Source organism: Pristiophorus japonicus, chromosome 5, assembly GCF_044704955.1.
Source record: "Pristiophorus japonicus isolate sPriJap1 chromosome 5, sPriJap1.hap1, whole genome shotgun sequence".
NCBI lineage: Eukaryota > Metazoa > Chordata > Chondrichthyes > Pristiophoridae > Pristiophorus > Pristiophorus japonicus.
Genome location: NC_091981.1, coordinates 58,286,620 through 58,314,470, shown reverse-complemented (window position 1 = coordinate 58,314,470; position 27,851 = coordinate 58,286,620). Strand labels below are relative to the sequence as shown.

The 27,851-nt window shown below is 41.3% G+C and overlaps 1 protein-coding gene across 1 annotated transcript; it reads right to left on the bottom strand.

Moving 5' to 3' along the window:
* Window positions 1–27,851, bottom strand: adnp2a (ADNP homeobox 2a). The gene is made up of 4 exons (XM_070880663.1): window positions 27,733–27,851; window positions 9,512–9,630; window positions 8,836–8,925; window positions 1–6,684 (listed from the first exon to the last, which is right to left on the bottom strand). Exons 2-4 carry the CDS (start codon window positions 9,617–9,619, stop codon window positions 4,003–4,005), a joined length of 2,880 nt encoding a protein of 959 aa, XP_070736764.1. The 5' UTR covers window positions 9,620–9,630; window positions 27,733–27,851; the 3' UTR covers window positions 1–4,002.

The window sequence follows — 27,851 nt, the reverse complement described above, 5'->3', positions numbered from 1 at the left end:
TTTTTTATTTTGTACTTGGGTGAAATTCAACTACTCACAATGAATATAAAAAGGCATAAACCCCTTTTGGGTTATTGAAATCCTAATATAGTACTTCATAAAAAGGTCTTCCACCCTGGGGAAAAAAAGTCATTTTACAAAACAAATCACTGCACAAATACAGAAAATGCTTTAAAAATGTATTCTGTATTACTATGTACAAATAATTACATCACTAACAAATTGCACACAAAAAAAAAAAAATCGGTCAACACAACACAGAAGCTGCATGTACCACAAGCACCTTTTCATACTGAACATACATCAACTATGAGAACAAACTAGGACAAACCATCTATGGTGTACAACGGCAAACCAGTCGTCAACAAACAAAAACGAGAGTTTAACCAGCTTACGAGTCAAGTGCTGGAGGTGCACGCAAATAGATACACAAATATAACATGTCATGTATGTTCAGCAATATGCACCCTTTATAAAAATGTAAAACGTGTCTATTGAAGTAACAAAACCAGTGTAGAAACAAATATAATTTATTCTTGAGTATCACCACTGCTCAAGTATATTTAAGAAGCTTTTTGCTATTCTGAAAGACTAACATTGTTTAAGATCCCTTATGGATATCCTGTATTTAAATAAGTCGAAGTAAAAAAGCAGTCTTTTATCAGACCAATCTAATACAACCTTAAATCTCATTTTGTTCAAAACTTAATTTTTAAAAAAAGGTATGTTAACAAGCCCAATTCATGGTCCTACCAAGTTACCTTGCAGTGTTAAATCTTCTCTTCTGTAAAGATAATTCAGTGTGTGTTTCAGGGAGTTTAACTGCCAAGTAGGGAATAAAGCATTTGGATTATTAAGTTACAAAGCAATTAATCTAGGAAAGAAACTGCATTAAAGTGAGTCAACATAAAGGCTATATATATTAAAAGCCAAAAGTATATGTGGTAAATGGTTCACTTTGAAAACTTTCTGAACCTACAAGAATTTGAGTGCAATTATTGTTTGAGTCGCCCAAGTTCATGGTGTAGACTACTAATTTGTGGTGATTAAGGATAATTTTAAAACTTTTTATAAAATCCAAATAAAATTAGTCAAACCAAATTACGTTCAACTTTCTTGGTTTCCCTTTTTCTCCACTGCTAGTTGATGCATCCACACAACTTGTAACTCATGTTCCAGCTGGTATGTACCTTGCTGACCACCTCTCCTTTTACCCTCCTTCCCCTCTCCACAAAACCCACCTATGTCATCTGAACTAAAAATGGCATAATAAAAGATGTGATTATGTATAAGGTTGATTCAATTAATGTGATAAGGCAAGACTCGGCAGGATATAGATTCCTACCCAGGATTATCAATGCCATTCTGTACTAGACAGTTACTGGAAGGAGGGAAAAAAGGAAATCAATAATGCAGGAAAAATAAAAATAATCTGGCTGCTCTAGAAAGGAGCTGGTTCAATATTTATGTGGAGATAAAAGTAAACCTATTTAAGATTCTGGTCAGTATTTCTCTACTACATATGCCAATTTTTTCCATTTCCCTTCCAAACTCAATCTGTTTTATTCATTGAAGTAATATGATGCATATCAATCTTTGTGAAGAGGTGATCACAGGCAGTTATTTGGAAAGAAAAAGATAAAGATAATGAAAAATTGGCGGGTATAAAGATAGGCGATTTAAAAAGTTTCCAAAATGATAATGAGGCAATTTTAAAAGCAGAAAATGAGATAGGTACTGTCATTCATATATTTTTCTCCCATTAGGCATTACTTATGACTGGTAGCAGTTGTCTAGTCTACCGCTGCAAAGATTTCCACTACTTCTAATCAATAACAACTCACAATCAGCCTAGAAGTGAACCAGACTAGGCAAGGCAAGGCAAGTCAGTGTTTTGGTCTGAAAATTAAAGAATGCTTACATAAAAATGAAGTAACCCAAACAGTTATGTTGCTGATAAATGTCACTATCTTCAAGTGACAACAAGCAACTTTGCAACATCTCTTGGTCAGAAAGAAAGTGCTCAACTTTCAGATTACAAGTGTGAATTGGATTTAGCAATTTACAATTCAAACTGAGCAAAATTAGAAACTGCTTTAAACAAAACATGTCACACATAAAAAGTCAAGAGTAAACATTGAGCATTTCTCAAAAATTAGTTTTAAATTTTATAATTTGAGGCAAGATTACAAGCTTTGCAAGGCTTGTGAAAGAGAAATCCATGTGCAGTGACTACATAATAATTCCAAACTCATTTTAGAACACTACTAGATGTAATTTCTAATAGTTGAAAGAAAAACTTATTCTTGCAGAGTAGTTGAGATTGTATAGGAGTGCAAGATTCAGTTAATTTTGAAACCAAAAATGAATCTGTGCAGATTTAAATTGACAAAATCAGCACATATTGTAGCTGGGGTTTGCAGCAGAGGGGAAAGAATTTCAGACAAGAACATTTTTTTTTAAAAAGGCAGTGTAGGGGAGTGTTTTGTTTAAATTAATGTTACATTGTTTTGGATGGAGTTTTCACTATCTGAAAAATGTATCCATCGGTTTTTTGTAGCCAATGATAACTCAAAGGTATATTTTTCTTGCCATTATATCTGTGATCAGGAACAGAATACGTTTCAGACCAAAACACTGTAGCAGTCAAAAAAAAACCAACAACTTCTGACAGCATTTAGAAGCAAGATTTAAGATTATGTATCCATCTAAGGCATCCAAACTAAAATCAAGACCACACCTGAACATTACCCAAATAACAAGCTCACTATTAATTTTCAAATATTCAGGCGTGCAGTCTAATGACCACTCATTTGCTATTTCCTCAATCCCTGTACATTTATTAGACTACTACCTAGTGCAGGTTCAGTACATAGCAGATATCAAATCAGTTAAAAAAAAAAATCAAGTTAGTGTTTAATATATCAGAAATGACGGAGAAAAAGCAGCTCATACTTTACAGTATAAATTCAAAAAAGATTTTAAAAACACAAGACATTGCTCTTTGACTTAACAATCCTAGGACTCCTTTTGATCATTGATGAAAATTACTCAAAACGTGCTCTTTATTGCAGCATACTTAAAATTATAACCTTAACACCTAACAATTACCTACAGTAATAGAGCGCATGTTTTGTATTGAATATTTTATTTCTCATATTTGATGAAAATGCAAGTGATTGGAAAACAAAATTAGTTTACGGGATTAAGTGATTGCTACAATTTACTAATGAGTGAGTGGTCTGATGATTAGTGATTGTGGGGTAAATACAAAATTGAGAGAAAAGCAAACAAAACGAGGCAAGAGGCTTCCGTCCTCGTAACAACTACTGAAGCTATCAACTGAGCAAAGTGATGCTTATGCAAAGAGGCAACAAAGGCTGTCAGAAGCAACTTTGCATCATGACCAAATTTGTAGTATTTTTCTCACCCTCTTGTATACATCGCTTCAAAGCAATTTTACCAGAGGAAGGAGACTTCTCCATCAACCAATTAAAAAAAGGACTGCTTCGCAAATTTTGTTGAATAAAGATCACAGGCTTGTAAATTAATCCAATCCTGTAACAACATACTGGTAGCACAGCACATCATATATCGTGGCTTAATACCAACAAATTCCTGCTTGCTTTTATATACAAGATTACATATTTATGCAAACCACTGAGCAACCAGACAGCATATTAAGTGGTTTTAAATAAACAAACAGGACAATATTTTTGGCTTTAAAGCAGGATTCAAGTCAAACATTTCTATTTCGGTTTATCTTGGCCTCTAGTTGCTAACCACAAGGAATATTTGCCAAAGTGTGTAACAGAAAGGCACACCGACCCCCTAAAAGCAAAATGATCTGACCATTTACTCTTCTACTTTGATTGTCAAGGAGTACAGATGGCTCAATGTATTTATGCAACATAACCAATTGGACCACCCAGGTCATCTCTTCTGCTCGATGTATCCTACTTATGTAGTTTGTTCAAACCTTGGCAGTTCTTTCTCCCTTGATCAAATCTCACCAAGTTTTAGATTATGCTTTACTTTCTTCAATTCTGACATGTTGAATCCCAAAAGCACAGATGGTTTGTATTTCATTGCTTTCAAGCACAGATTTTGTTTTGTGCCAAACACAAGAGCAACGTCACTCTTCCATAGCCACAAGATTGAAGATAACATCTCAATCTCTTTATTGCTAGGATACGGTTGCTTGTGAAAATAGTCGAGTAGGAACAGCTTCCTTTCTTCATAGGTACGATTCTCAAAGCCTTTTGGAACCAATGCCAAGACTGTAGATGGGTCCGGTAATGGTGAAGAGTGTGAAGTGTTTGCAGTGTCATTCAGCATCACAGGGGAGACTTCAAAACTGCTTGCTATTACATTAGCCTTTATTCGTTTAGGAGGAGGCAATGCCAAATCTTTTCCACCCCCATTTGAAAGCAGTTCAGTCCCATACTTCTTGGCATTTTCTGGAAATTCACGCTTTGACTGAATAACACTTTTTGGCAAAATGTTATTTTGCTGTTTATTAAGGCCTCTACAATGCAGCAGATGGAGAGATATTGTTGAAGTTGTCATGCTATCTGTGTACACACCAAGACAGTGAATGCACTTGAAAGCTGGTATTTTCAGCAGTGGATGCATCATGGATGCTACATGATGACTTTCTTGCAAATGCTTTTCATATTTTGAGTTTGAAAAGTGTTTTGCACAAAAGGGACATTTTGAGTCTAGGGACTCTTCTATTACAGAATGCGTCATGTTAATTTCTTCTCCCTTTTGTCTGCACACCTCAATTACTAAAGGTGCATGAGGAGAAGACATTTTGTTTGGAATAAGTGTCAAGTGAATATCTTTAGGACCCATTTTAGATTCTGGCAATTTAATAGTTAAGTTAAAACTGCCACCATTTATTTGGTTGGAAGTTGAAATTCCATCTTTAACATTTTCAACAGAGTCAAATCTCAGCCCAGCATGCAAGCATTTCACATGTTCTGAAAGTTTTGCTAGGTCGTGGAATGTCAAAGAGCAAAACATACAAGTCAGACCATGCATTAATAAGTGAGAAATTAGTATATTTTTATCCACATAGCTTCTACAGAAAAGACACTTACTTATGTGAGCACGCACTCTCTGCAAGTAAGTAGCACAGGCTACAATCTTCTCAGCTTTGTCAGAAGATTCCTCAACTTTATGCGCTGTTGCAACATGATTATCGTAAGCACTCAGTGGCAGCAATGCACTGCAAACTGAGCAACTCTTCCACTGTTGAGCTTTGGTACTTTGTGCAGTCAATTCTACAGCAACTGCAGGCACGGGTGCACTCTGTTTCTGCCCCACTGCCGCAGATGCAACTGTAATTACAGGGGAGGATCCTTTCATTTGTTGAGATACAGAAGTAATTGCATTTGTTTGGGCAATATTAAGTGGCATTTGTGTTGTAATCATCCCAGATTTGTTACCAGTTATACTACCTGGAGTAACAGGCAAAGAAAACTGAACTGGAGTTAGAGTGTATGCAGGTAGACCATTGACATGTTTGTTGCTCTGAATTAAATGTCTCACTGTCTGTGAACTAGCCGATAGGACATTTCCTGGAATATTGGTTCTTCCTGTATGATCCATGGTCAATTCCTGTGACATCAAAAACGCCTGAGGAAGGACTGAACCTACCGCTCGGATTGTAAGGTTATTCTGGCTGACCTGAAAAGTAGCAGGCACAAGGTTAACATGTGCTGATTTTGGAGCACCTCCAGGACCAGTTGTGGATACAGTTACTGGAATTACATTATTTTGTAAATGGAAAGCATTCATATTTGGCCTTAATGATCCCAAAGTTACTGGTTTAATATTTTGAGGAAGTGCCAATACATTAACTGTCTGTTGCACAGATGCTGTTACAGGTGATCTCACACAGGGAGTTGCTGGTACAGGTGGGCTGATATTGGCTGTTGATTTCACACATGAAAGCACTGGTCCTATTGGTCTGACATTGGATGCCAATGCCGATGCCATCGACGTCACACAAGAAAGCACATGTCCGGTTAGTCTGGAATTTGGTGGTGATACTGTCGATCTCACACTGGGAGGCACTGGCAGAGAAGCCTTGCTTACCTGAGGCTTAGGAGCAATGGGTAGCCTAGGTCTCAGCTCTGTTATATGTCCAACTGTAGCTTTTACTGGACCGTCCACTTCCTTATGTTTATCTAGAATGTGATATAGTAAGGCATCATAGGTGACCATTTTCATTTGGCATCCTTTACAAAAATACTTGTATACAGAAAGTACCTGATCCTCTACCTGACCAATGTAGGAATTGCCAAAGTGTGATAGAAAAACATGTTTCTTTATGGCATACAATGATATATCTTTGTATGAACATACTTTGCAAAAATAAACCGGCTGGACTAGGTTTGACATTTTGCCCTGTAACACCTTGGGTTGCATCTGTCTTATTTGATCTGTATTCACATGGTTAGCAATGCTGTGCACTTTTCGAGGATCAGAATGGAATATTTTGACATGTTTTTTCATAGTCTTGGGATGAGATATAAATGTGCAATTAGGACAGCTAACCATCATTTCCACATCCATTTCATCCTCGTGGGAACATCGCATGTGACTCTTGTAAGCAGAAATAAATTTTGTCGAAAAATCACACAGGCTGCAGCAATATGGTTTTGCTCGGTAGGTCTGCAAAAAAATAACATTTTTAAAATGGAACAGAAATAAGACTTGCATTTACATAGTGCCTTTCATGACCTCAGGAAGTCGCAAATCCCTTTACAGCCAATCAAGTACTTGTGAACTATAGTCACTGTTGTAATGTAGGAAACGTGCAGCCAAATTGCACGCAACAAGGATTCACGAATAGCAATGAGAGACACCCAGTTCTGACAAAAGGTCATCAACCTGAAACATTAACTGTTTCTTTCTCTACAGATGCTGCCTGACCTGCTAAGTATTTCCAACATTTTCTGTTTTTATTACACCAGGAGAACTCCCCTGCTCTTCTTTAAATAGTGCCAGGAGATCTTTTACGTCCACTTTAGAGCAGAGTTGGTTTAACATCTCATCGCAAAGATGGCACCTTCGACAATACCAGAACATTCCCATAGTACCATAAAAACCAGGAAACCCCAGGTGTGCGCTATTATTGGATCCCAATTAGGGGTTGGGGGCAGAAATAAGCCTGGACTGACATCTCTTCACTACTGATTACTATCCAACAAATAGCACAAGTGCAAATTAAAAAAAGACAGGTCAGGATGGAGCTTGGCCATTAAGGCTCCCAAATAAATAATGGCCGCTTAATAAGAGCTGATCCATGAAACTATATCCCAAACCAAGGAATCATCATCATCATCATCTTATAAGAGGAGTAGAGAGAAGTAAATTGCCAAGAAAACAAATCGGTTTGGGAACCCCCCCCTACCTCAATTCAAATTATATAGCAATCGTCAGCCAAAAACAAATCAGAGCAAATTCCTTAGTAATAATATTTCATCAAGATCTTCTACCATGAAATCTCCATTTGTATTCCATTTCTACCCAAATGTTAGATCCAAGTCAAAATTATTAACGTGACTTTCTTCTGCAACTTTCAAAAAGCAAAGTTGTTGCTCCATAGGATCTTCAAAAGTTGCTTTCACGGAGAGGTTTAAACTGCACGTTAATTAGAATTAAGAAATCACGTATTGTACATTTACTTTTTAAGCTTACTTATTATGACATGGTATCAGTCAAGCGAATAGACTTTGATGACTGACTCGAGGCTTACTAAACGTCTCCCAAACCTCAATAAAGCACCTTGTAACCTTTATCTCCATAAAGGCACGATATAGCACAAACGCTGCATTGTATTACAAAGCTAGGTGGGAAAGTAAGATGTGAGGAGGACGCAAAGAGCCTGCAAAGGGATATAGACTGGTTAAGTGAGTGGGCAATAGGTGGCAGATGGAGTATAATGTGGGTAAATGTGAGGTTATTCACTTTGGTACGCAGAACAGAAAAACAGAATGTTTTTTTATTTAATTGTGAGAAACTATTAAATGTTGGTGTTCAGAGAGATTTGGGTGTCCTTGTACAAGAAACAGAGGTAGCATACTGGTACAGCAAGTAATTAAAAAGGCAAATGGCTGTCGGCCTTTATTGCAAGGGGGTTGCTGTACAAGAGTAAGGAAGTCTTGCTACAATTGTACAGGTCTCTGGTAAGACCACACCTGGAATACTGTGCAGAGCTTTGGTCTCATTATTTAAGGAAGGATATACTTGTATTAGAGGCGGTGCAACAAAGGCTCACTAGATTAATCCCTGGGATGAGAGAGTTGTCCTATGATGAGAGATTGAGTAGATTGGGCCTATACTCTCAAGTTTAGAAGAATGAGAGGTGATCTCATTGAAACATACAAGATTCCGAGGGGGATTGACAGGGTAGATGCCGAGAGATCGTTTCCCCTGGCTGGAGTCTAGAACTAGGGGCATAGTCTCAGGATAAGGGGCCAGCCTTTTAAAACTGAGATGAGGAGGAATTGCTTCACTCACTCATCGAGAGTTGTGAATCTTTGGAATTCTCTGCCTCAAAGTGCTGTGCATGCTCAGTTGTTGAGTATATTCAAGGCAGAGATAGATAGATTTTTAGACTCAAGAATTAAGGGATATGGAGATCGGCGGAAAAATGGAGGAGAGTTCGAAGATCAGCCATGATCTCAGTGAATGGCAGAGCAGGCTCGAGGGGCCGTATGGCCCACACCTGCTCCTAATTCTTGTGTTCTTATATTAGGAAAATGAATCCATAGGTTTGTTAAGTGCATTAATTAAATCTCAAGCAAACACTCAGATTACCTTTGACTTTTTACTTGGCTGCCATGTTGAAAAGTCTGCCCATGAGGTGTTCTTCATGTAGTATTCCCCTGGATTATGACTTTTAAATTCCTGTAATCAAACATATTTTTTTTTTTTTACTTGTAGCACATTGCCATTCACAAAGAATATTGCTGCAGTCAAGTGTTCAAAAGGTTATGGACATCATGCAAGAATAATCTTTTTCAATCTAGAGTGTACATCAAGGGGAGGGCTAGATAAAGAGTGGTTACAGGTTAAACAGGGAGTCCAACCTCCAATCATACCCAAACACCCTCATGGAACTGATGCCACAGATCTTTTGCGTCACCAGTCTGTCCTCTAATGTGTAGTCCAGAATAAAAAGAGTGAAACACAGTATAAAAATACTCCACGGGACAATTTATGGAAAAAGATCAATCACAAATCAATTGCATTTCATCCTCTGCTCACTCATCCACTTGTTAATATCTTCATTTGAGCCCATCATTTCCCCTTTAAATTGGGCAAGATACAAATTCAGATTTATTTTAATTAAAATATTCTGTTTCATTTTTGCACAATTCACTTCAACATTACAAATTTACTTCATAGTTGTTTGAAGAGATAGTTTTTGTTTTCTTTTAAGTTTCTACAGATACTCCACGGGACAATTTATGGAAAAAGATCAATCACAAACCTCCGATAGTTCTTTACAGTATTCCAGGCCAATATCAGACAGGATCCTCTTCACCTTCTTTCTGGATTTCCTGATGGTTTCAAGCTTGGTTACAGGAAGTTGGTACATCTTTACGGTTTCTGAACAAACAAAAGTCAGGTCAAGTTAAAAAAATATTTAAACAATCATATTAATCTATATAGGGAATGAGGGCCTCTGAACACACTGGGTTAGAACTATATACTTCTCACTTCTGAGGCATGGGTACCAAACCTGCACTGCCTAACAAGGTGAAAGAACACCCTCCGACAACTGCAATGGCCTAAATAAATTCACTCTTGGCTGAGTAATTAATTAATGCAGGTCTACAGCTCAAATTTTCAACAGTTAGTAATTTCATTCAGAATACTAGTGTTGGAAATTAATTTTTAAAAATCATTGCACTTTAATACTCCAAGTTAATTTTAAGGCATGGTGTTGTGCCGTCTACTCTATCTGCCCATGTGCCAAGCCTGGGAGCACTCTGTACAGAAAACAGAGGCCATAAATGTTTCATTCACCAGCACGGACATGCTTCACACAAATGGGCACAAAGTTATTGGACTTGCTTAAGTATACCAGTACATCCCTTCCTGGCATTCCACATATTGTCAGATATTACAATCTCTCTCTCATCTATATGTACTGTTTCTCTCAGCCTCTTTCTATCTGTGTACATAGCTCCCTCTTCTCCCTTACTGGTCTTTTCACTTAAAAGTCTTGTTCTTTTCTTTTGGTTGGGGGTGGGGGCAAAATTGGACATGGCAGGGAAGGAAGATGGTATGCAAGGGAAAGGAGCCACTGATAGCTGCAAGCTGTATTTTGCAGTGGAGGTTTGGGGGGGGGGGGGGGGAGGGGGGAAAAGGAAAGAGAATGTGACACTCCCTCTTCAGCAGCTCCCTTCCCCCACCCCTCACTTGCTTCAAATTCCCACACCTCCTCCTTCCCATTGCTTAACCCCTATACACTCCCCTCGCTCTCACTCATCAATCATCTTTCCATGCACTCCCCCACTTGTTCCACCCAAAGGCACGTAGTGAGGGACCAGATACTATTTTCCTCCTCCACACCTTCTTTCTCCCCCACCGCCCCCCCCAAATTATCCAGTTGCTTTCAAAATGCAAAATAACTGAGGAGAAAAGAGAGACTGCCTCTTTCTCACTGTCTCAGAGGTTAGTTGTTAGAAGTGTTAAACAGCTTCCCACTGGTTCTGTAGTTTAGTTCCACTCCAGCGGGGAGCTTGTTGATTATGAGGTGTAGCATGGCAGCGAGGAAGATTGAGAAGAGGGTTGGGTGATGACGCAGCCCTGTTTGACCCCGGTCCGGACGTGGATTGGGTCTGTAATGGATCTGTTGGCAAGGATCACGGTCTGCATGTCGTTGTGGAGCAGGTGAAGGATGTTGACAAACTTTTGGGGGCACCCGAAACAGAAGAGGACGCTCCATAGACCCTCGCGATTGACAGTGTCAAAGGACTTTGTAAGATCAAAAAAGGCCATGTATAAGGGCTGGCGCTTAAGATCACCCCAACCTCTGTCGTTGAGCTACAGTACGCGGACGACGCCTGCGTCTGCGCACATTGAGGCTAAACTCCAGGATATAGTCGACGTATTTACTGAGGCATACGAAAGCATGGGCCTTACGTTAAACATCCGTAAGACAAAGGTCCTCCAACAGCCTGTCCTCGCCGGACAGCACTGCCCCCCCCCAGTCATCAAGATCAACGGCGCGGCCCTCGACAACGTGGACCATTTCCCATATCTCGGGAGCTTCTCATCAACAAAAGCAGACATTGATAGAGATTCAACACCGCCTTCAGTGCGCCAGTGCAGCCTTCGGCCACCTGAGGAAAAGAGTGTTTGAAGACACCAGGCCCTCAAATCCAGCAGCAAGCTCATGGTCTACAGGGCTGTATCAATACTCGCCCTCCTGTATGGCTCAGAGGCATGGACGATGTACAGACGACACCTCAAGTCGCTGGAGATATATCACCAACGATGTCTCTGCAAGATCCTAAAAATCCCCTGGGAGGACAGGCACACCAACATCAGTGTCCTCATCCAGGCTAACATCCCCTGCATTGAAGCACTGACCACATTCGATCAGCTTCGCTGGGCAGGCCACATAGTTCGCATATCAGACACGAGAATCCCAAAGCAAGTGCTCTATGCGAGCTCTTTCACGGCAAACGAGAAAGGTGGGCAGCGGAAACATTACAAGGACACCCTCAAAGCCTCCCTGATAAAGTGTGACATCACCACTGACACCTGGGAGTCCTTGGCCAAAGACCGCCCTAAGTGGAGAAAGTGCAACCGGGAGGGCGTTGAGTGCCTCGACTCTCAATGCCGAGAGCGTGCAGAAATCAAGTACAGGCAAACCAGTCCCACCCACCCCTTCCCTCAACGACTATCTGTCCCACCTGTGACAGGGTCTGTGACTCTCGTATTGGACTGCTCAGCCACCAAAGAAATCACTTCAGGAGTGGAAGCAAGTCTTCCTCAATTCCGAGGGACTGCCTATGATGATGATGATGATGTTAAAAGTGTCGGTAATTAGAATGTTTACATTTTTGAATTGTAACCAAAATACAAGATATTTAGAGGTTGCTTGTTTCAACTTTTTTGAATACTGAACTCACATCGAGACAAAATGTGTTAACAGATGTGTAATCTAGTGATTTTTTTCCCCCCTCACTCGCGTCCATGCATACGTACTTTAAAAAGAAAATCAAGTACTCAACATAGAAATAATTGAGCAATTTAGCTGAATAAATGGTACTGATGCATCCTGGGAAAATATAAGATTGCACATGCTCGGGTGTCACAATCTAACTTTGGCTAACAGTCAGGTCTGGACAAAATCAAGTCAAATCTGTGATGTTGGAAGAGGATGAAGGTTTCAAATAAAAACTTAAGACATTAAAAACAATAGAAAAATTCACCCATATTATTGAAAAATATGTAACTTTTGTTTAAAAACTTTAGAAATTGCAGTCACGGAGGAAAAAACTAAAATTATTTTTTGAAAAATTAATGTTATTTGATTAGTTCAACTGTGAAAGCTGACATAGGAATTTACAATGGCAAAAGTTGTCAAAAATGTGACCAAAGCATAACAAGAGTTGCAGAGAGGGGGAAATACACTTAGAAGCAATATTTTAATAAGATATTGTTCCCAGTGTACCCCTGCACCGTCCAAAAAATGGCGTCATAAATAACAGACCTTCAAGGTCAACCACCAAATGGATCTGAAACCAGGAGTTCAAGATTTATATATATATATATATATTTTTTTTAAATCAAACTAAATGGTATGTGTCATATTTAGTACTGGACTGACCTTTATTACATATTTTAGTAATAACTACCAGCATAACATTAATACTTCACTGGTCTATCAACCAACTTGCTATCTACCCTTTCAAAACCCCTCAATTTTAAAGATCTCTCAAATCTCTCCTTAAACCTTTTCTGCTCCAATGAGAACAATCCCAGCTTCTTTAGCCTCTGTACATAACTGAATTTTCTCATCCATTGTACAGGTTGAACCTCTCTTATCCGGGACTCCCTTATCCGGCACCTCCCCTCGTTCGGAATCCTTCCCGGCCGTCGGGTGGCACATTCGCAGAACGAGGCTGGTCAAAATCCTACTCACCAATATAATCTTTCTCCTTGATCGGCTGCCATCTCCTCATCGTCCTGCTGGAACTCCTGCAGCCACAGTCCTCAGGCCAGCAGCTACTCCCCACAGTGTTCCTTCCAGGGGGCACAGACCGACTTTTCTGGGCCCGGTGACCCTTCGGGGCCCCCACACACACACTGACTGCAGCAGCACCCCAGCGATAGCGTTTAAAGGCACAGTCCACACATGACCTTCTCTCATCTGGCAAAATCCCTCATTCGGAACAGGCCAGGTCCCAAGGGTGCCGGATAGGGATGTTCAACCTGTACCATTCTGGTGAATCTCCTCTGCACCCTTTCCAAGGTCTTAACACCCTTTCTAAAGCCCAGGATTGAACACAATACTCCAGATGAGGTCTAACCAGTGATTTATAAAGGTTTACTTTTTTTTTTAAATCCAGAAAGGACATCCAATCACAATCACCACTATGTTTTAGTGGCCAGCTGCAGAATGTCATTAGCAATAGACAACAGGCCTTCAGTCACTTCTATTGGCCAGGGAGGACATAGAGCAGAGAGAAGCGCACAAGAGAAATCACTTAAAAATACCTGGCAGTGAGCTTCAGTCATTAATTCAGTTAAAGGTATTTACTTCCATTATCTGCTAAAATCCTGTATGCGCACTTCACAGTTGTGAATTGCAGTGGGAATAATTCAAATCTATACAATCAGCAAAGCTGAACTATGAATTTTTAAAGCAGGGTTATGGAAATCCTTAAGTTATGTGCCAAACAATGTGCACTGAAGTACAGGTACCAGCAGGATACAATCCTTCTATTGATATGGTGTCCTGTTGGTGCTTCAATGTGCCTGATTTGAGCTGCTGCAAGGTGGTGGTTAAATACAGGCCAGCATCTTTCAATGAGGGAGAATCTCAGGTCAGGGCAAATTGCTTTCCCAATCTCAGGCCAAGTATCTGGTGAGAAAATACAGCTTCTCAAAACTTCCCCCAAAAATTATCAAACTCTTGATATTTTTTGAAAATATTGATGAGTAAGAGCAATTGTTGATGAGATCTTTCCCAGATAGGATTTTGAGTTAAGGGTACAGATACCTTGTATTTCTTCCCACCGGCAGCTTAACTAGGGCCACTAAAAAAAAAAATCAAGGGTAAAATTTCAAATATATTTTGCTGTATCCGTGTACACTACATTGCTCAAGACTTGCAAACATACAGATTCAAATAGAACTTTACACATCAACAACATTTGCATGTTATGCTGCAAGCAGGAGATAATTTTAAACCTAACCCATTTACCAGGAAACTAACAGGATCGGATGTCATGCAACAATTAATATGGGTTATACATTATATAGATTAAATTAAGCCAGAGTCACCAATTTCAGTTGAGATGACAGTCAAGTTAATTAGTTTACTTGGAGCCTAAAAAAAAACCGTAAACCCTACCACCCCTGTTCCAAACTCCTAAAATTTGTTTTAGCCTCCCAAATTTTGGTACCTGCAGAATCGATTATTCCAATGCTCTTCTGGCCAGCTTCACATCTTGCACCCTGTATAAACTTGAGCTCATTCAAAACTGTACTGCCCGTATCCGACCCAGCGCACCAATCACCCCAGGCTAGCTAATCTACTTTGGCTCCCAGTCCACCAACACCTAATATTCCCTTTAAGCTGAAGGTCATGCAGTGCTCGAGTTCCTGCACAGCTAGCTCACTGGCTTTTAATGGGAAAAACCATGCATGTGCAGAACTTTGAATTTTGGGAGGTGGGAGTGAAACTTAAATAACAATTTCTAACATCCAAACTACTCTTCACTTCTAGCTCACAAACATAGAAACATAGAAAATAGGTGCAGGAGTTGGCCATTCGGCCCTTCGAGCCTGCATCACCATTCAATAAGATCATGTCTGATCCTTCACCTCAGTACCCCTTTCCCGCTTTCTCGCCATACCCCTTGATCCCTTTAGCCGTAAGGGCCATATCCAACTCCCTCTTGAATACATCCAATGAACTGGCATCAACAACTCTCTGCGGCAGGGAATTCCACAGGTTAACAACTCTGAGTGAAGAAGTTTCTCCTCATCTCAGTCCTAAATGGCCTACCCCTTATCCTAAGGCTGTGTCCCCTGGTTCTGGACTTCCCCAACATCGGGAACATTCTTCCCACATCTAACCTGTCCCGTCCCGTCCCGTCAGAATCTTATACGTTTCTATGAGATCCCCTCTCATCTTTCTAAACTCCAGTGGATAAAGGCCCAGTTGATCCAGTCTCTCCTCATATGTCAGTCCAGCCATCACTGGAATCAGTCTGGTGAACCTTCGCTGCACTCCCTCAATAGCAAGAACATCCTTCCTCAGATTAGAAGACCAAAACTGAACACAATATTCCAGGTGAGGCCTCACCAAGGCCCTGTACTATTGCAGTAAGACCTTCCTGCTCCTATACTCAAATCCCCTAGCTACGAAGGCCAACAAAGGAAAACCTACTTCACTGCATTAGGCATGGTTCTTGGGAGGTAGATGTTTAAGAGATGTAAACAATGTAATAAATCTGCCTCATCAGAAAACATTTAACATGGTCCAAAATGGATTGCTCCTAAAAGCACATGAAAAAGCACATTAGCCTAAAGAAATTAAAATGTACATGGTTTTGAAAAGTAGAACATAAAGACAAGGATTAAACTGAAAGACAGCAACTACTGGAGTTTTACATGCAACGCAATCCTTTACAACTCATTCACAAGACTGTTTTGGAATTCTGGGTGTAAAATTAGGCATTTTAAAAAGGACCACATACACCTGAGAAAGTTCTAGAGAAGATAATTCCTTAATACCAAATAGAACTCAGGGTGACCAAGGCTGGGAACTCAACATTCAGGGGTATTCAATATTCAGGAAGGATAGACAGAAAGGAAAAAGGTGGGGTAGCGTTGCTGGTTAAAGAGGAAATTAACGCAATAGTAAGGAAGGATGATGTGGAATCTGTATGGGTAGAGCTGCGGAACACCAAAGGGCAGAAAACGCTAGTGGGAGTTGTGTACAGACCACCAAACAGTAGTAGTGAGGTTGGGGATGGCATCAAACAGGAAATTAGGGATGCGCGTGTGGAAATATCAGAAAGGATTAAGAAGTTAGTTCAGACCTGGGGTCTAAAACCAATAAACTCTCTTGCTCAAAAAAAACAAGCAGACATTGACCTCAGGGTGAAGGAGATAAGGGAATGAGGTAAAGTTGTAAAGCTGCAGGATAATAAAGCCATATTCAAAAGGATTCGACCTGGGTAAGAGATCGCCAAATACTGAATGCCAATTAACAGAGTTCCGGCAATTGCTAATGACCGAACAAAAGGTTAGGTGTAGGAATAGCAGATTGAAGGCCAACGGACAGGAGGGAGTTACCGTAACAGAACCAGCTGTGGGAAACAGCAGGGGGCAGTGGGAAAGGATGAAAAGACTTAATTGATCAAGATAAGGTTTACACACGGTAACGAAGATTCCGACTTGGTAATAACTCTTGGAGGCAAGAGTCTTGTACTACTTCTGTATTAAACGAACATTAACGGTACTGCCATTGTCTAGTGTACAATTTAATATCTAACTCAAGAACCGTCACAGACAACTACTAGTCATACGACTAGCGAAATTGCCGTTTATTGCACATGTTAGCAGTTATCATGGGTGACTTTAATCTACATATAGATTGGGCTAACCAAACTGGTAACAATATGGTGGAGGAGGATTTCCTGGAGTGGACCAGTATGTCGAGGAACCAACTAGAGAGCTGGCCATCCTAGACGATGTTGTGTAATGAGAGAGGATTAATTAGCAATCTTGTTGTGTGAGGCCCCTTGGGGAAGAGTGACCATAATAAATGGTAGAATTCTTCATTAAGATGGAGAGTGACAAAGTTAATTCAGAGACTAGGGTCCTGAACTTAAAGAAAGGTAACTTTGATGGTATGAGACGTGAATTGGCTAGGATAGACTGGTGAATGATACTTAAAGGGTTGACGGTGGATAGGCAATGGCAGACATTTAAAGATCACATGGATGAACTTCAACAATTGTACACCCCTGTCTGGCTTAAAAATAAAAAAGTGGCTCAACCGTGGCTAACAAGGGAAATTAGGGATAGTGTTAAGCCCAAGGAAGAGACATATAAATTGGCCAGAAAAAGCAGCAAACCCGAGGACTGGGAGGAATTTAGAATTCAGCAGAGGAGGACAAAGGGTTTAATTAGGAGGGGGAAAAGAGAGTATGAGAGTAAGCTTGCTGGGAACATAAAAACTGACTGCAAAAGCTTCTATAGATATGTGAAGAGAAAACAATTAGTGAAGACAAATGTAGATCCCTTTCAATAAGAATCAGGTGAATTTATAAATGGGGAACAAAGATATGGCAGACCAATTGAACAAATACTTTGGTTCTGTCTTCACTAAGGAAGACACAAATAACCTTCCGGAAATACTAGAGGACCGAGGGTCTAGCGAGAAGGAGGAACTGAAGGAAATCCTTATTAGTCAGGAAATTGTGTTAGGGAAATTGATGGGATTGAAGGCTGATAAATCCCCAGGGCCTGATAAGTACTCTGGGATGCAGACTAAGGAAGTGGCCCTAGAAATAGTGGATGCATTGGTGGTCATTTTTCAACATTTTATAGACTCTGGATCAGTTCCTATGGATTGGAGGGTAGCTAATGTAACCCCACTTTTTAAAAAAGGAGGGAGAGAGAAAAAAAAAAAACAGGGAATTATAGACCGGTTAACCTGGCATCAGTAGAGGGGAAAATGTTGGAATCAATTATTAAAGATGAAATAGCAGCACATTTGGAAAGCAGTGATAGGATCGGTCCAAGTCAGCATGGATTTATGAAAGGGAAATCATGCTTGACAAATCTCCTAGAATTTTTTTTGGAGGCTGTAACTAGTAGAGTGGACAAGGGAGAACCAGTGGATGTGGTGTACTGGACTTTCAAAAGGCTTTTGACAAGGTCCCACACAAGAGATTAGTGTGCAAAATTAAAGCACATGATATTGGGGGTAATGTATTGACGTGGATAGAGAACTGTTGGCAGACAGGAAGCAAAGAGTAGGAATAAACAGGTCCTTTTCAGAATGGCAGGCAGTGACTAGTGGGGTACCGCAAGGTTCAGTGCTGAGACCCCAGCTATTTACAATATACATTAATGATTTAGACGAAGGAATTGAATGTAATATCTCCAAGTTTGCAGATGACTCTAAGCTGGGTGGCAGTGAGCCATGAGGAGGATGCTAAGAGGCTGCAGGATGACTTGGACAGGTTAGGCGAGTGGACAAATGCATGGTAGATGCAGTATAATGTAGATAAATGAGAGGTTATCCACTTTGGTGGCCAAAACAGGAAGGCAGATTATCATCTGAATGGCGGCAGATTAGGAAAAGGGGAGGTGGCATGCAGGTACAGCAGCTGGTGAAGGCGGCAGATGGCATGTTGGCCTTCATAGTGAGAGGAATTGAATATAGGAGCAGGGAGGTCTTACTGCAGTTGTACAGGGCCTTGGTGAGGCCACACCTTGAATATTGTGTACAGTGTTGGTCTCCTAATCTGATATAGGATATTCTTGCTATTGAGGGAGTGCAGCGAAGGTTCACCAGACTGATTCCCGGGATTGCAGGACTGACATAAGAAGAAAGACTGGATCGACTAGGCTTAAATTCACTGGAATTTAGAAGAATGAGGGGATCTCATAGAAACATATAAAATTCTGATGGGATTGGGCAGGTTAGATGCAGGAAGAATGTTCTCGATGTTGGGGAAGTCCAGAACCAGGGGTCACTGTCTAAGGATAAGGGGTAAGCCATTTAGGACCGAGATGAGGAGAAACTTCTTCACTCAAGAGAATTGTGAACCTGTGGAATGCTCTACCACAGAAAGTTGTTGAGGCCAGTTCGTTAGATATATTCAAAAGGGAGTTAGATGTAGCCCTTACGGCTAAAGGAATCAAGGGGTATGGAGAGAAAGCAAGAATCGGGTACTGAAGTTGCATGATCGGCCATTATCATATTGAATGGTGGTGCAGGCTCAAAAAGCTGAATGGCCTACTCCTGCACCTATTTTCTATGTATCGAATATAAATTTAGATATCTTTTCATCAAAGAGTAGTTATGATCCACAATTCAGAATCATGAACAGTAGCAATGTAAATTACTTAATCGAGCTAGACCCAGCATGAGAGGATGAGAACATACAAATCTCAAGCAAGTTTCTCCCAGTGTACTAGATGAGTACATACGATGATAAAGGTTTAAAAATTAAACGGACAGGTATTTGGGTATGAAAGGGATTATTGCTCAGATAGATATGCACACAGTTGACCAAGTACAGGTTGGACCTCTCTGGTCCGGAAACATCCGTGGTTCGGCATTAGTTGGGCCTGAGAGGAGGGTTTTAAAAATGTTTTTGATTGGCTGGAGCGGCTGTCAGTCAGTGAGTGTGTTCGGCGATTAGCTGAGGGAGCCACCCATAGGCTGCCAGCACACACACACACAGAGGAGCCCTGGCGCTGTCGACAAGCGTGACCTCCCATGGTTCGGAAAATTCTCTGTTCCGGCACCGATCAGGTCCAGAGGGTGCCGGACCAGAGAGCTCCAACCTGTATTCTATATAGCTTTGCAGTTCCTACACTGTTGAACAATAATTGTCTTCTGTGAAATATAGCCAGTCAAATTTCATATCATATTAGTGTTTTTCTGGATCTTTGAGTTAGTGGGGCATTTCACCGTTTCATCTTCTGGGAGGTTGCCAGAGATTAAACAAGTTAAAGAGATGATCATAATAGTGACCACACAAGATTAATTTGAAGGAATGGTCTTACTTTGTCATTCCATGGTTTGATTATATTCTTCAGAATGTTGATTAGTTTCTTTTCCAACTTGATTTTAGAAATTGCTGTATGATCGAGCTGCTTATTACAAAGATGTTGGTTGTCAGCGGCTTCAGTGCACATTTGCACTTTCTTGCATTAATAGTGACGCATCTTAAAGTGCTTGCGCCTTGCAGTGTTGTCTGTACATACTGTTTGAATTTACAACAAAAAAACTACTTTTGCTTATTCTCTTAAACACTAGGTCTACCTTCTGTATTGTATGTCTATTGAGGAAGGCAAGTACTTGTATGAAGATAAATCAGTTGCTAACAAGCGTGTTTATTTCCTTCAATATATTTTTTCAATCTTCAGCAATTTCAATCCCAAAATCCACATAAGAAAATGTCAAATTATGAACAACAAAATGCTGGTGATTGGCATTCTAATACCATAGTGGTGGTCTTGATCTGCAATTAAATTCAGACTGTTGAGAAGGGAATGAATTCTGCTTGGAGTCAAGTGAATTTTTGAAGTAGCATTAGATTATTTAGGAGCCAATAAAGTAAAATTTCAAATGCTGGAAACCTAAAAACACAGAAAAAGTTACAGCAGCTCATTCAGCATCCCTAAAATGAAAAGACACGTTATGATATTCCGGCTGTGCACCCTTCATCGGAACTCTGACAAAGGGTACAGACCTGAAAGGTCATTCATTTGTATTTTATCTTCACTGCCGCCAGTTGTGAGCAAAGGGAGTGAGGGATGCACAAGTGGTCAGAGTTGAAGGAACAGAGTTCTGAGAGTTATAGGGCTGGAGAAAGTTAGAGATCGGGAGAGTTGGGGCCATGAATAGATTTTAAACACAAAGATTAGAAGAACAGAAGACAATGCAGATCAGAGAGCAGGGGTGATCGGGGAGCAGAACTTTGTGTGGGATAGCACACAATGGAGGGGGTCAAGAGAGGTGATGGGAGAGGCAGAGCTGGGTATCATCAGTGTACATGTGGAACCTGACCCCATGTATTTGGATGTCACCAAGGGGCAGCATGTAGATAAGGAAGAGGAGGCAGTCAAGGATAGATCCTTGGAGGACTCCAAAGGTAACGGTGCAGGAGCAGGAAAATAAGCCATCGCTTTAAATACTGACTACGATTGGATAGGTAAGAGTAGAACCAAGCGGGGGCAATGCCATTGAGCTGGATTTCAAAATTCTCAAATTTTCAAATTCCTCCTTGGCCTCACCTCTCCCTATCTCTAATCCTCCCCCAAGAGATGTTTGCACTCCTCTCATTCTGTCCTCGAGCATCCCTGATTATAAAATCGCTCAACCATTGGTGGCTGTGCCTTCTGTTGCCTAGGCCCCAAGCTCTGGAACTCACTGCCTAAACATCTCCACCTCTCTTTCAAGATGCTCCTTAAAACCTACCTCTTTGACGAAGCTTTTGGTCACCTGCGCTAATTTCTAATTATGTGGCTCGGTGTCAAATTTTTAAATCTCAATACTCCTGTGAAGCGTCTTGGGATCTTTCACTACATTAAAAAAGGTGCTATATAAATACAAGTTGTTGTTGTGGGTGACAGATAAGAGGCGTTGGTCACGGTCATGGAGGGTATAATTTGTAATTTTGATAAGAGTCACTTCAGTGCTGTGGAATGGGCAGAAACCTGATTGGAGAGATTCAAACATGGAGTTGCGGGAAAGATGGGCAAGGATTTGGGAGGCAACACATTCAAGGACTTGAGGAAAGAAAGGCTGGAGATGGGATGGTGGTTTACAAGGGCAGTGGGGTTCAGGGTGGTAATTGTGGAGAAGGAATGATGATGGTGATTTTGAAAGAGCGAGAACACCATTTACAATGTCAGCTAGCATGGGGACCAGGAAGGCAAGTTGAATGGTCATTTGTTTAGTGGGAATGAAGTCAAGGGAGAAGGAGGTGGACAAAATGACTCAGAGAAGGCAAATGGTGATAGGAAACTAAAATAAGACATTGGTTGGAAGCCTTGGCTTGATGAGCAATGGAAAGGGGGAACGCGGCAGAGGCAGCTGAACAGATGGACTCAACCTTCGCGCCAAGAAATTCATCAGCTCCACGTACTTGTTGTTTGAGGTGAGCATGGAGGGGACAGGAGTTAAATCTGATGGTTAATAGTGGAGAAAAGCTGCTTCCTAGGATGATCCACGAATAGTGAGCAGTTTTGGTCAAGGAGAGCGAGGCCCAGTTGTGCTTGATGTGGTCCAGCCAGGTCTGCTGATGGATAGCTGGTTTAGCAATCAACCAGGCATGCTCAAGTCTGCATGTCTGGACTTGACAGAAAAGATGCGGGCCATACCGAAGGAATGAGAGAATGGGCGAGAGTAAGGGTTTTACTGGGGACAAGGGCATCAAAGATGGTTGAGCAGATCAACAGATGCAGCAGTATCATGATGAATAGAGTACCAAAGGTTAGACATCGAGAAGTTTGAAAGTACAGTCAGTTATGTGATTTGGGGAAGAGATTTTTCCAAGAGTGGACACAGAAGGAAGAGGGGTTTGCAAGGAGTTTGGGTGTAGTGATGGATACAAAGAAGCGGTCAGAGATGGGCTTGTCTGTGATTGAGACCGTGGGAGTAGAAAGGCCACGTGATATGCAAATCTGGAATGCAAAGATACTATTCTCTACTGCTAAGCGTCTTTTTAAACCCTTTTGCTTTTGTTCTTAAACTCTTCTTCATTGTTTCCATCGCACTCACTTTCAAGTGCAAGGAGCTCATGGATTTCTTTGTCTCAAAGATTGAGACCATCTGAATCTGCCACATCCCTTCCTTCCCCGAGCCCAATCGGGCCGGACTTCCTCTGAGGTTCCTCCCTGCCCTAGCCCTGAACTCGCACTCTCTCTCTGATCTCCCCTCTTGACCTCTCCATGCTCATCTTGTCCATGAGACCCACTTCCCGCCACCTTGACCCTATTCCCACTAAACTGCTGACCACCCAACTTCCTTTTCTGGCTCTCGTGTTAGCTGACATTGTTAACGGTTCTCGCTCCTCAGCTACTGTCTCCCTCTCCTTCAAATCTGCCGCCATCACCCCTCTCCTCAAAATACCAACCCTTGACCCCAATGTGCTTGCCCCATCTCCATCCTCCCTTTCCTCTCAAGTCCATGAACGTGTTGTTGCCTCCTAAATCCATGCCCATCTTTCCCAGAACTCCACGTTTGAATCCCTTCAATCTGGTTTCCACCCTGCCAAAGTACCGAAACAGCTCTCAAAGTCACAAATGACATCCTTTGTGACTGTGACAAAGGTAAACTTTCTCTCGTCGTCCTTCTCGACCAGTCTGTAGCCTTTGACACAGTTGACCACTCCATCATCCTCTGCGCTCCTCAAATTCTGCCATTTTGAGCATCCCTGATTATAACTGCTCAACCATCGGTGGCCGTGCCTTCAGCTGCCTGGGCCCCAAGCTCTGGAACTCCCTCTCTAAACCTCTTCACCTCTCTTTCTCCTTTAAGATGCTCCTTAAAACCTACCTTTTTCTGCCATAATTTCTTATGTGGCTCGCTTTTTGTCATATAACACCACTGATGCACCTTGGAACGTTTTACTACATTAAAGCCGCTTTTTAAATACAAGTTGTTGTTGTGATAGCAAGGTCGACGGGGTAGCTGTCAATATGGGTAGGATAGCTTATATGAACAACTTGTATTTAGATAGTGCCTTTAACATAGTGAAACATCACAAGGCGCTTCACAGGAGTATTGAGACAAATAAATTGACACCAAGCCACACAAGGAGAAATCAGGGAAGGTGACCAAAAGCTTGGTTTAAAGAGGTAGGTTTTAAGGAGCGTCTTAAAGGAACGAAGGAAGTTGTTAAGGGAGGACAGGGAAATTAGAGGAAATAGGACAAGATAGGTTGAGATGGAAATTGAAATCAGAGGATGAGTCGTTGCTCAGTGCAGTCTGAGGAAGGATATCTGCGAGAATGAGAGGATGGGGTAGAGAAGAGGAATTTTAAAGAGGGGAGTAGAACAAGCTGAGGTGCCATATGGAAAAGGAAGCATTCGAGGAGCAGGAAGATACCAAAGTATGATTTGGTGATAAGGGTCACACCACCATGGTGGCAGTTTGGGCAGGCCAGAATATAGAAATATAGCTTGACACCGGGGGGGGGGGGGGGGGGGGGGGGGAGGAAAGAGAAAAGAGAGGTGTCATTAAGGGACAAGGTGTCACCATCCATGAGCCAAGTTTCCATCAAAGCAATGTCAATATCATCCACAATAAGGATATGCAGCATCACTGAATGCAGCTTCTAGTGTACGTTATTGATTTTGCTAATTTCTTCCTCCCAATCAGTAGGACCACTCTCAAATACCATTGATGGAAATTCATGTTTGAGTTTCAACACTGGGGGAAGATTCCTACCAGCCAATTTACCATCCCTCATTTAGATGGTAGTGGAGACTAAAATACTGTTGAGCCCTTGTGCAGAGAGTCAAGTCAAATTTAATTGCAGGTTTCAAATTGGAGCGCCCAATGCTAAAGTATCATAACTAAGCCGATCATTGAGATACTTTGACAGCTAAAAAGGTCATAATGACCTACACACTAACTAAATATATCTATTTGTATTGGTGTGCTAATTTTTAAAAAGTTACAAGGGGAATTGCACTACTGCCACTATGCACATTTCAATACTGACTAATGGGATGAGTGGCAGGAGAAAGGCTTATTTGCACCCAATGGCAACTTGTTTCCCAGCAACATTTGGTAGAGTAATAAAATAGTTTGGTCAAGTCATTGGACACTAGAGGGTTATTAATTCTCGATTTGTTGGCTTAGTAATAGGTTATTCTTGTTACTTTACAACAAAAGGGTTTTTTTTTCTTGCTATGATGCACTGCATTCCTTTGGATAGCTGATACCATTTTAAAGTTAGGCTATGGGTCACAAGAATATGTCAATATTTGCAGAGGGCCCCCAAGAAAGGGTAAATTGTTGCAGGCGGTCTCCCTAGCACCCGTCAATGGACATGAGGAGTGGGCCTAGGTATAAATGTTTGAAAGCAATTGGGCTAGGTAAATGGATAAATAGGGTGGGTGTTCAATGCATGGGCTTTTAAAAAACATTGATCACCCATGTAGTTGCTTGTAGTTTTTTTTGTGTGTATATTTATTGTATTATATGGAATGTACCATATATTTCCTGTTATTCCATTGCATACTTGCCTGTACGACATGTCTCAATTGTAAGAAAATAATACAACCTTCTAATCCACGACCCTGGTAGCATGACCCGAGAGTACTGTGAAAAGTTCTGGTCTCCATATTACGAAAAGGATATATATGCATTGGAGAAGGTACAAAAAAAGATTTAGCAAAAAGAATGATACCACAAATGAGTTTATATAACTATCAGGAATGACTGAACAGGCTGGGGTTCTTCGCCCTAGAAAAGAGCAAAAATGGTTTGATATGGTAGATGTAGACTAGATGTAGAGATCCCCGTGCGGTAAATGTTTGTGGCAGAGATTGTGGCGGAGGTGCGGCAAATGAGCGCACGGGGCCCAGAAGAGCACAGGCCAGTCTACACTGCGATGTGCGCACACACTGGATCCGTGCAGCAGAGCAGGTCTCCAGTCGCCCTGGTTTACCTTGCCACTGGATAAAGGCCTAGCTCAGTCAAGCCCGCATGGTGGCTGATGTGCAATGGACACATTAAAAAAAATCCACGCACATGCATCTTTCACCCCTAGAGTTCAGGACTGGAATATCAAGTCCTTCATTGAAACATCTGTGAACTCATCCCTTTTGGTGTGGAAGCAAGTCATCGCCATTCGAGGGACCACCTATGTTGGAGAGACTAGATGTAGAAATGTTTCCACTTGAGAATCCAAAACTAGGGGTCATAAATAAAAGATAGTCACCAATAAATCCAGTAATAAAATTGAGGAGAAACTTTGTTATCCAATGTACCATATATTTCCTGTGAAAACGGAACTTATTACCACATGGGAGCACATGAGGTGAATAGCAAAGATGCTTTTAAGGGGAAGCTAGATAAGTACACAAAGGAGAAAGGAATAGAAGGATATGTTGATGGGGCAAGATGAAGTAGGTTGGGGGAGACTCGTGTGGAACATAAACACTGGCATGGACCAGTTGGGCCGAATGGCTGGTTTCTGTGCTTAACAAGTTTTGCATCCCATGGCAAAATTTATTAAGTTGCTGTGATGTCACTACCTGTGATGTAATTCATTGTGGTCACGTGACTATCAAACCAATAAACTGCAGCACACTGACCAATGGCAGCCGAATTTTCCAATCACCTCGTTTGCACAGTCCAATCACACCACTCAGACCAATGAGCTATTACCGCAGAAACAGTCACGTGGCTAACATGGACCAAAAACAAGCCAAGTCCCGCCTCCACTTGGTTTGCCTTTACTGGCATTCGCCAAGAGCCCCGTCAAACAGAATAAATACCAGTCGATCACGTGGTTAGCTGCCAGGAACACGAACAAACAAGGGAGGATAAATTAAACTGCTTTAAAAATTATACGGATCTAAAAACAGTGCTTAAGGGACACTATGTAACTGTTATGATAGCTATGACCAAGTTAATACAGGATTCAATATTTATTTTCTATCTAAATTAATCCATTGGAGAAAAAGATCAGCATCTGACTCTTGTAGCTCATCTGGTTCAATCTTGACTAGCGATGTGTTTCAATTGGATATTTACGGCAGCTTTACACTTGACTTGCCTATTTACCAGTGCATGTATAAGTGATTTTAAAATCTTGGAACAAAAAAAAGTTAGCCATCACGTGGGAAGTATAACATTGCATGTATTCACACTATACTACAATGTTTCACCAATATCGCACATATAAATCCACGGTCTTATTCGTATACTACTTTACAGTATATTTATGAATGCAAAAAAGTAAATCAAATGTAATGATTCCAATAAATCAAAACCAATATGGCAGATGCTAACTGCTGGGAGATACTTCAAACACGTATCTATTTTCCACATTTTATTAAATTTGATTTGCATGCAATCGATTTCTCTTTTGCCGCGACTTCAAGAAATCGACGTAACAAAAAGTGCTCTAAATGTCATAGACACAAGTGCATATTGAATTTACTTAAAAAAAATGTTCGATACAATCTTCAGATACTTATTTATGCGCAGTAGCCAAACACTGGATCCTCCTCCCAGTTACAGTTCATGCCGGTAGTTTGGTTTGCGAGGGAAATCCTTTCCCAGCCTTTCAGGTTGCCATCCAGCGGTTCAAGTTTGCGGCTTTGAACAAGAGGCTCTGCAGAGAGGAGCGCGCGACCCAGATAGTGCGGCCCCTCCCGCGTCGCGCACAGGTACAGGGGAGCAGCCAGGCACCGGTTTGTACTGACTGGCTCACCTGTTGGCCGAAGCTCATTTACAATCACGGTTATGCAGAGGGAAAAGTCCCCGATCGCTCAGCCGCATGCATGCACTCGGATTAGCCAGCTGGGCTAGAGTCTCCAGCCTGGTCAATGAGAGTCAAAGATGCAGACCGGGGGCGGTGGGGTGAGTGAGTTTGGGCTGAGGAAAAGAATGGGTGGAGAAAGAACTAAGTGATAGCGAACGGCGCCACTACTTCAGCCCCTCACTACCAAGCAGGGCTGAGAGAGGGAGCTATTTACCCCGCCCCTTTCACTCAAAACATTGCGCGCCAATTCTCTCACCCCACTAACCTTGCCTCGGATTCGAACTTTTCGCTGCTATGCAGATAAATGCTTAATGAAAATTTCTAATGCCTTATCTTTTATCACAAATTCACTTCAGAACCGTAACGTTCTTGACAAAATGGCGC

Bases quoted from the DNA above. Each gene is read 5' to 3' on its own strand.
- adnp2a (XM_070880663.1), bottom strand. From the start codon at position 9,619: ATGTACCAACTTCCTGTAACCAAGCTTGAAACCATCAGGAAATCCAGA. The intron at 8,926-9,511 runs GTTTGTGATTGA...GTTTGATTACAG, and splicing joins ACTGTAAAGAACTATCGGAG to GAATTTAAAAGTCATAATCC. The intron at 6,685-8,835 runs GTAATCTGAGTG...ATTTTTTTGCAG, and splicing joins AGCCAAGTAAAAAGTCAAAG to ACCTACCGAGCAAAACCATA.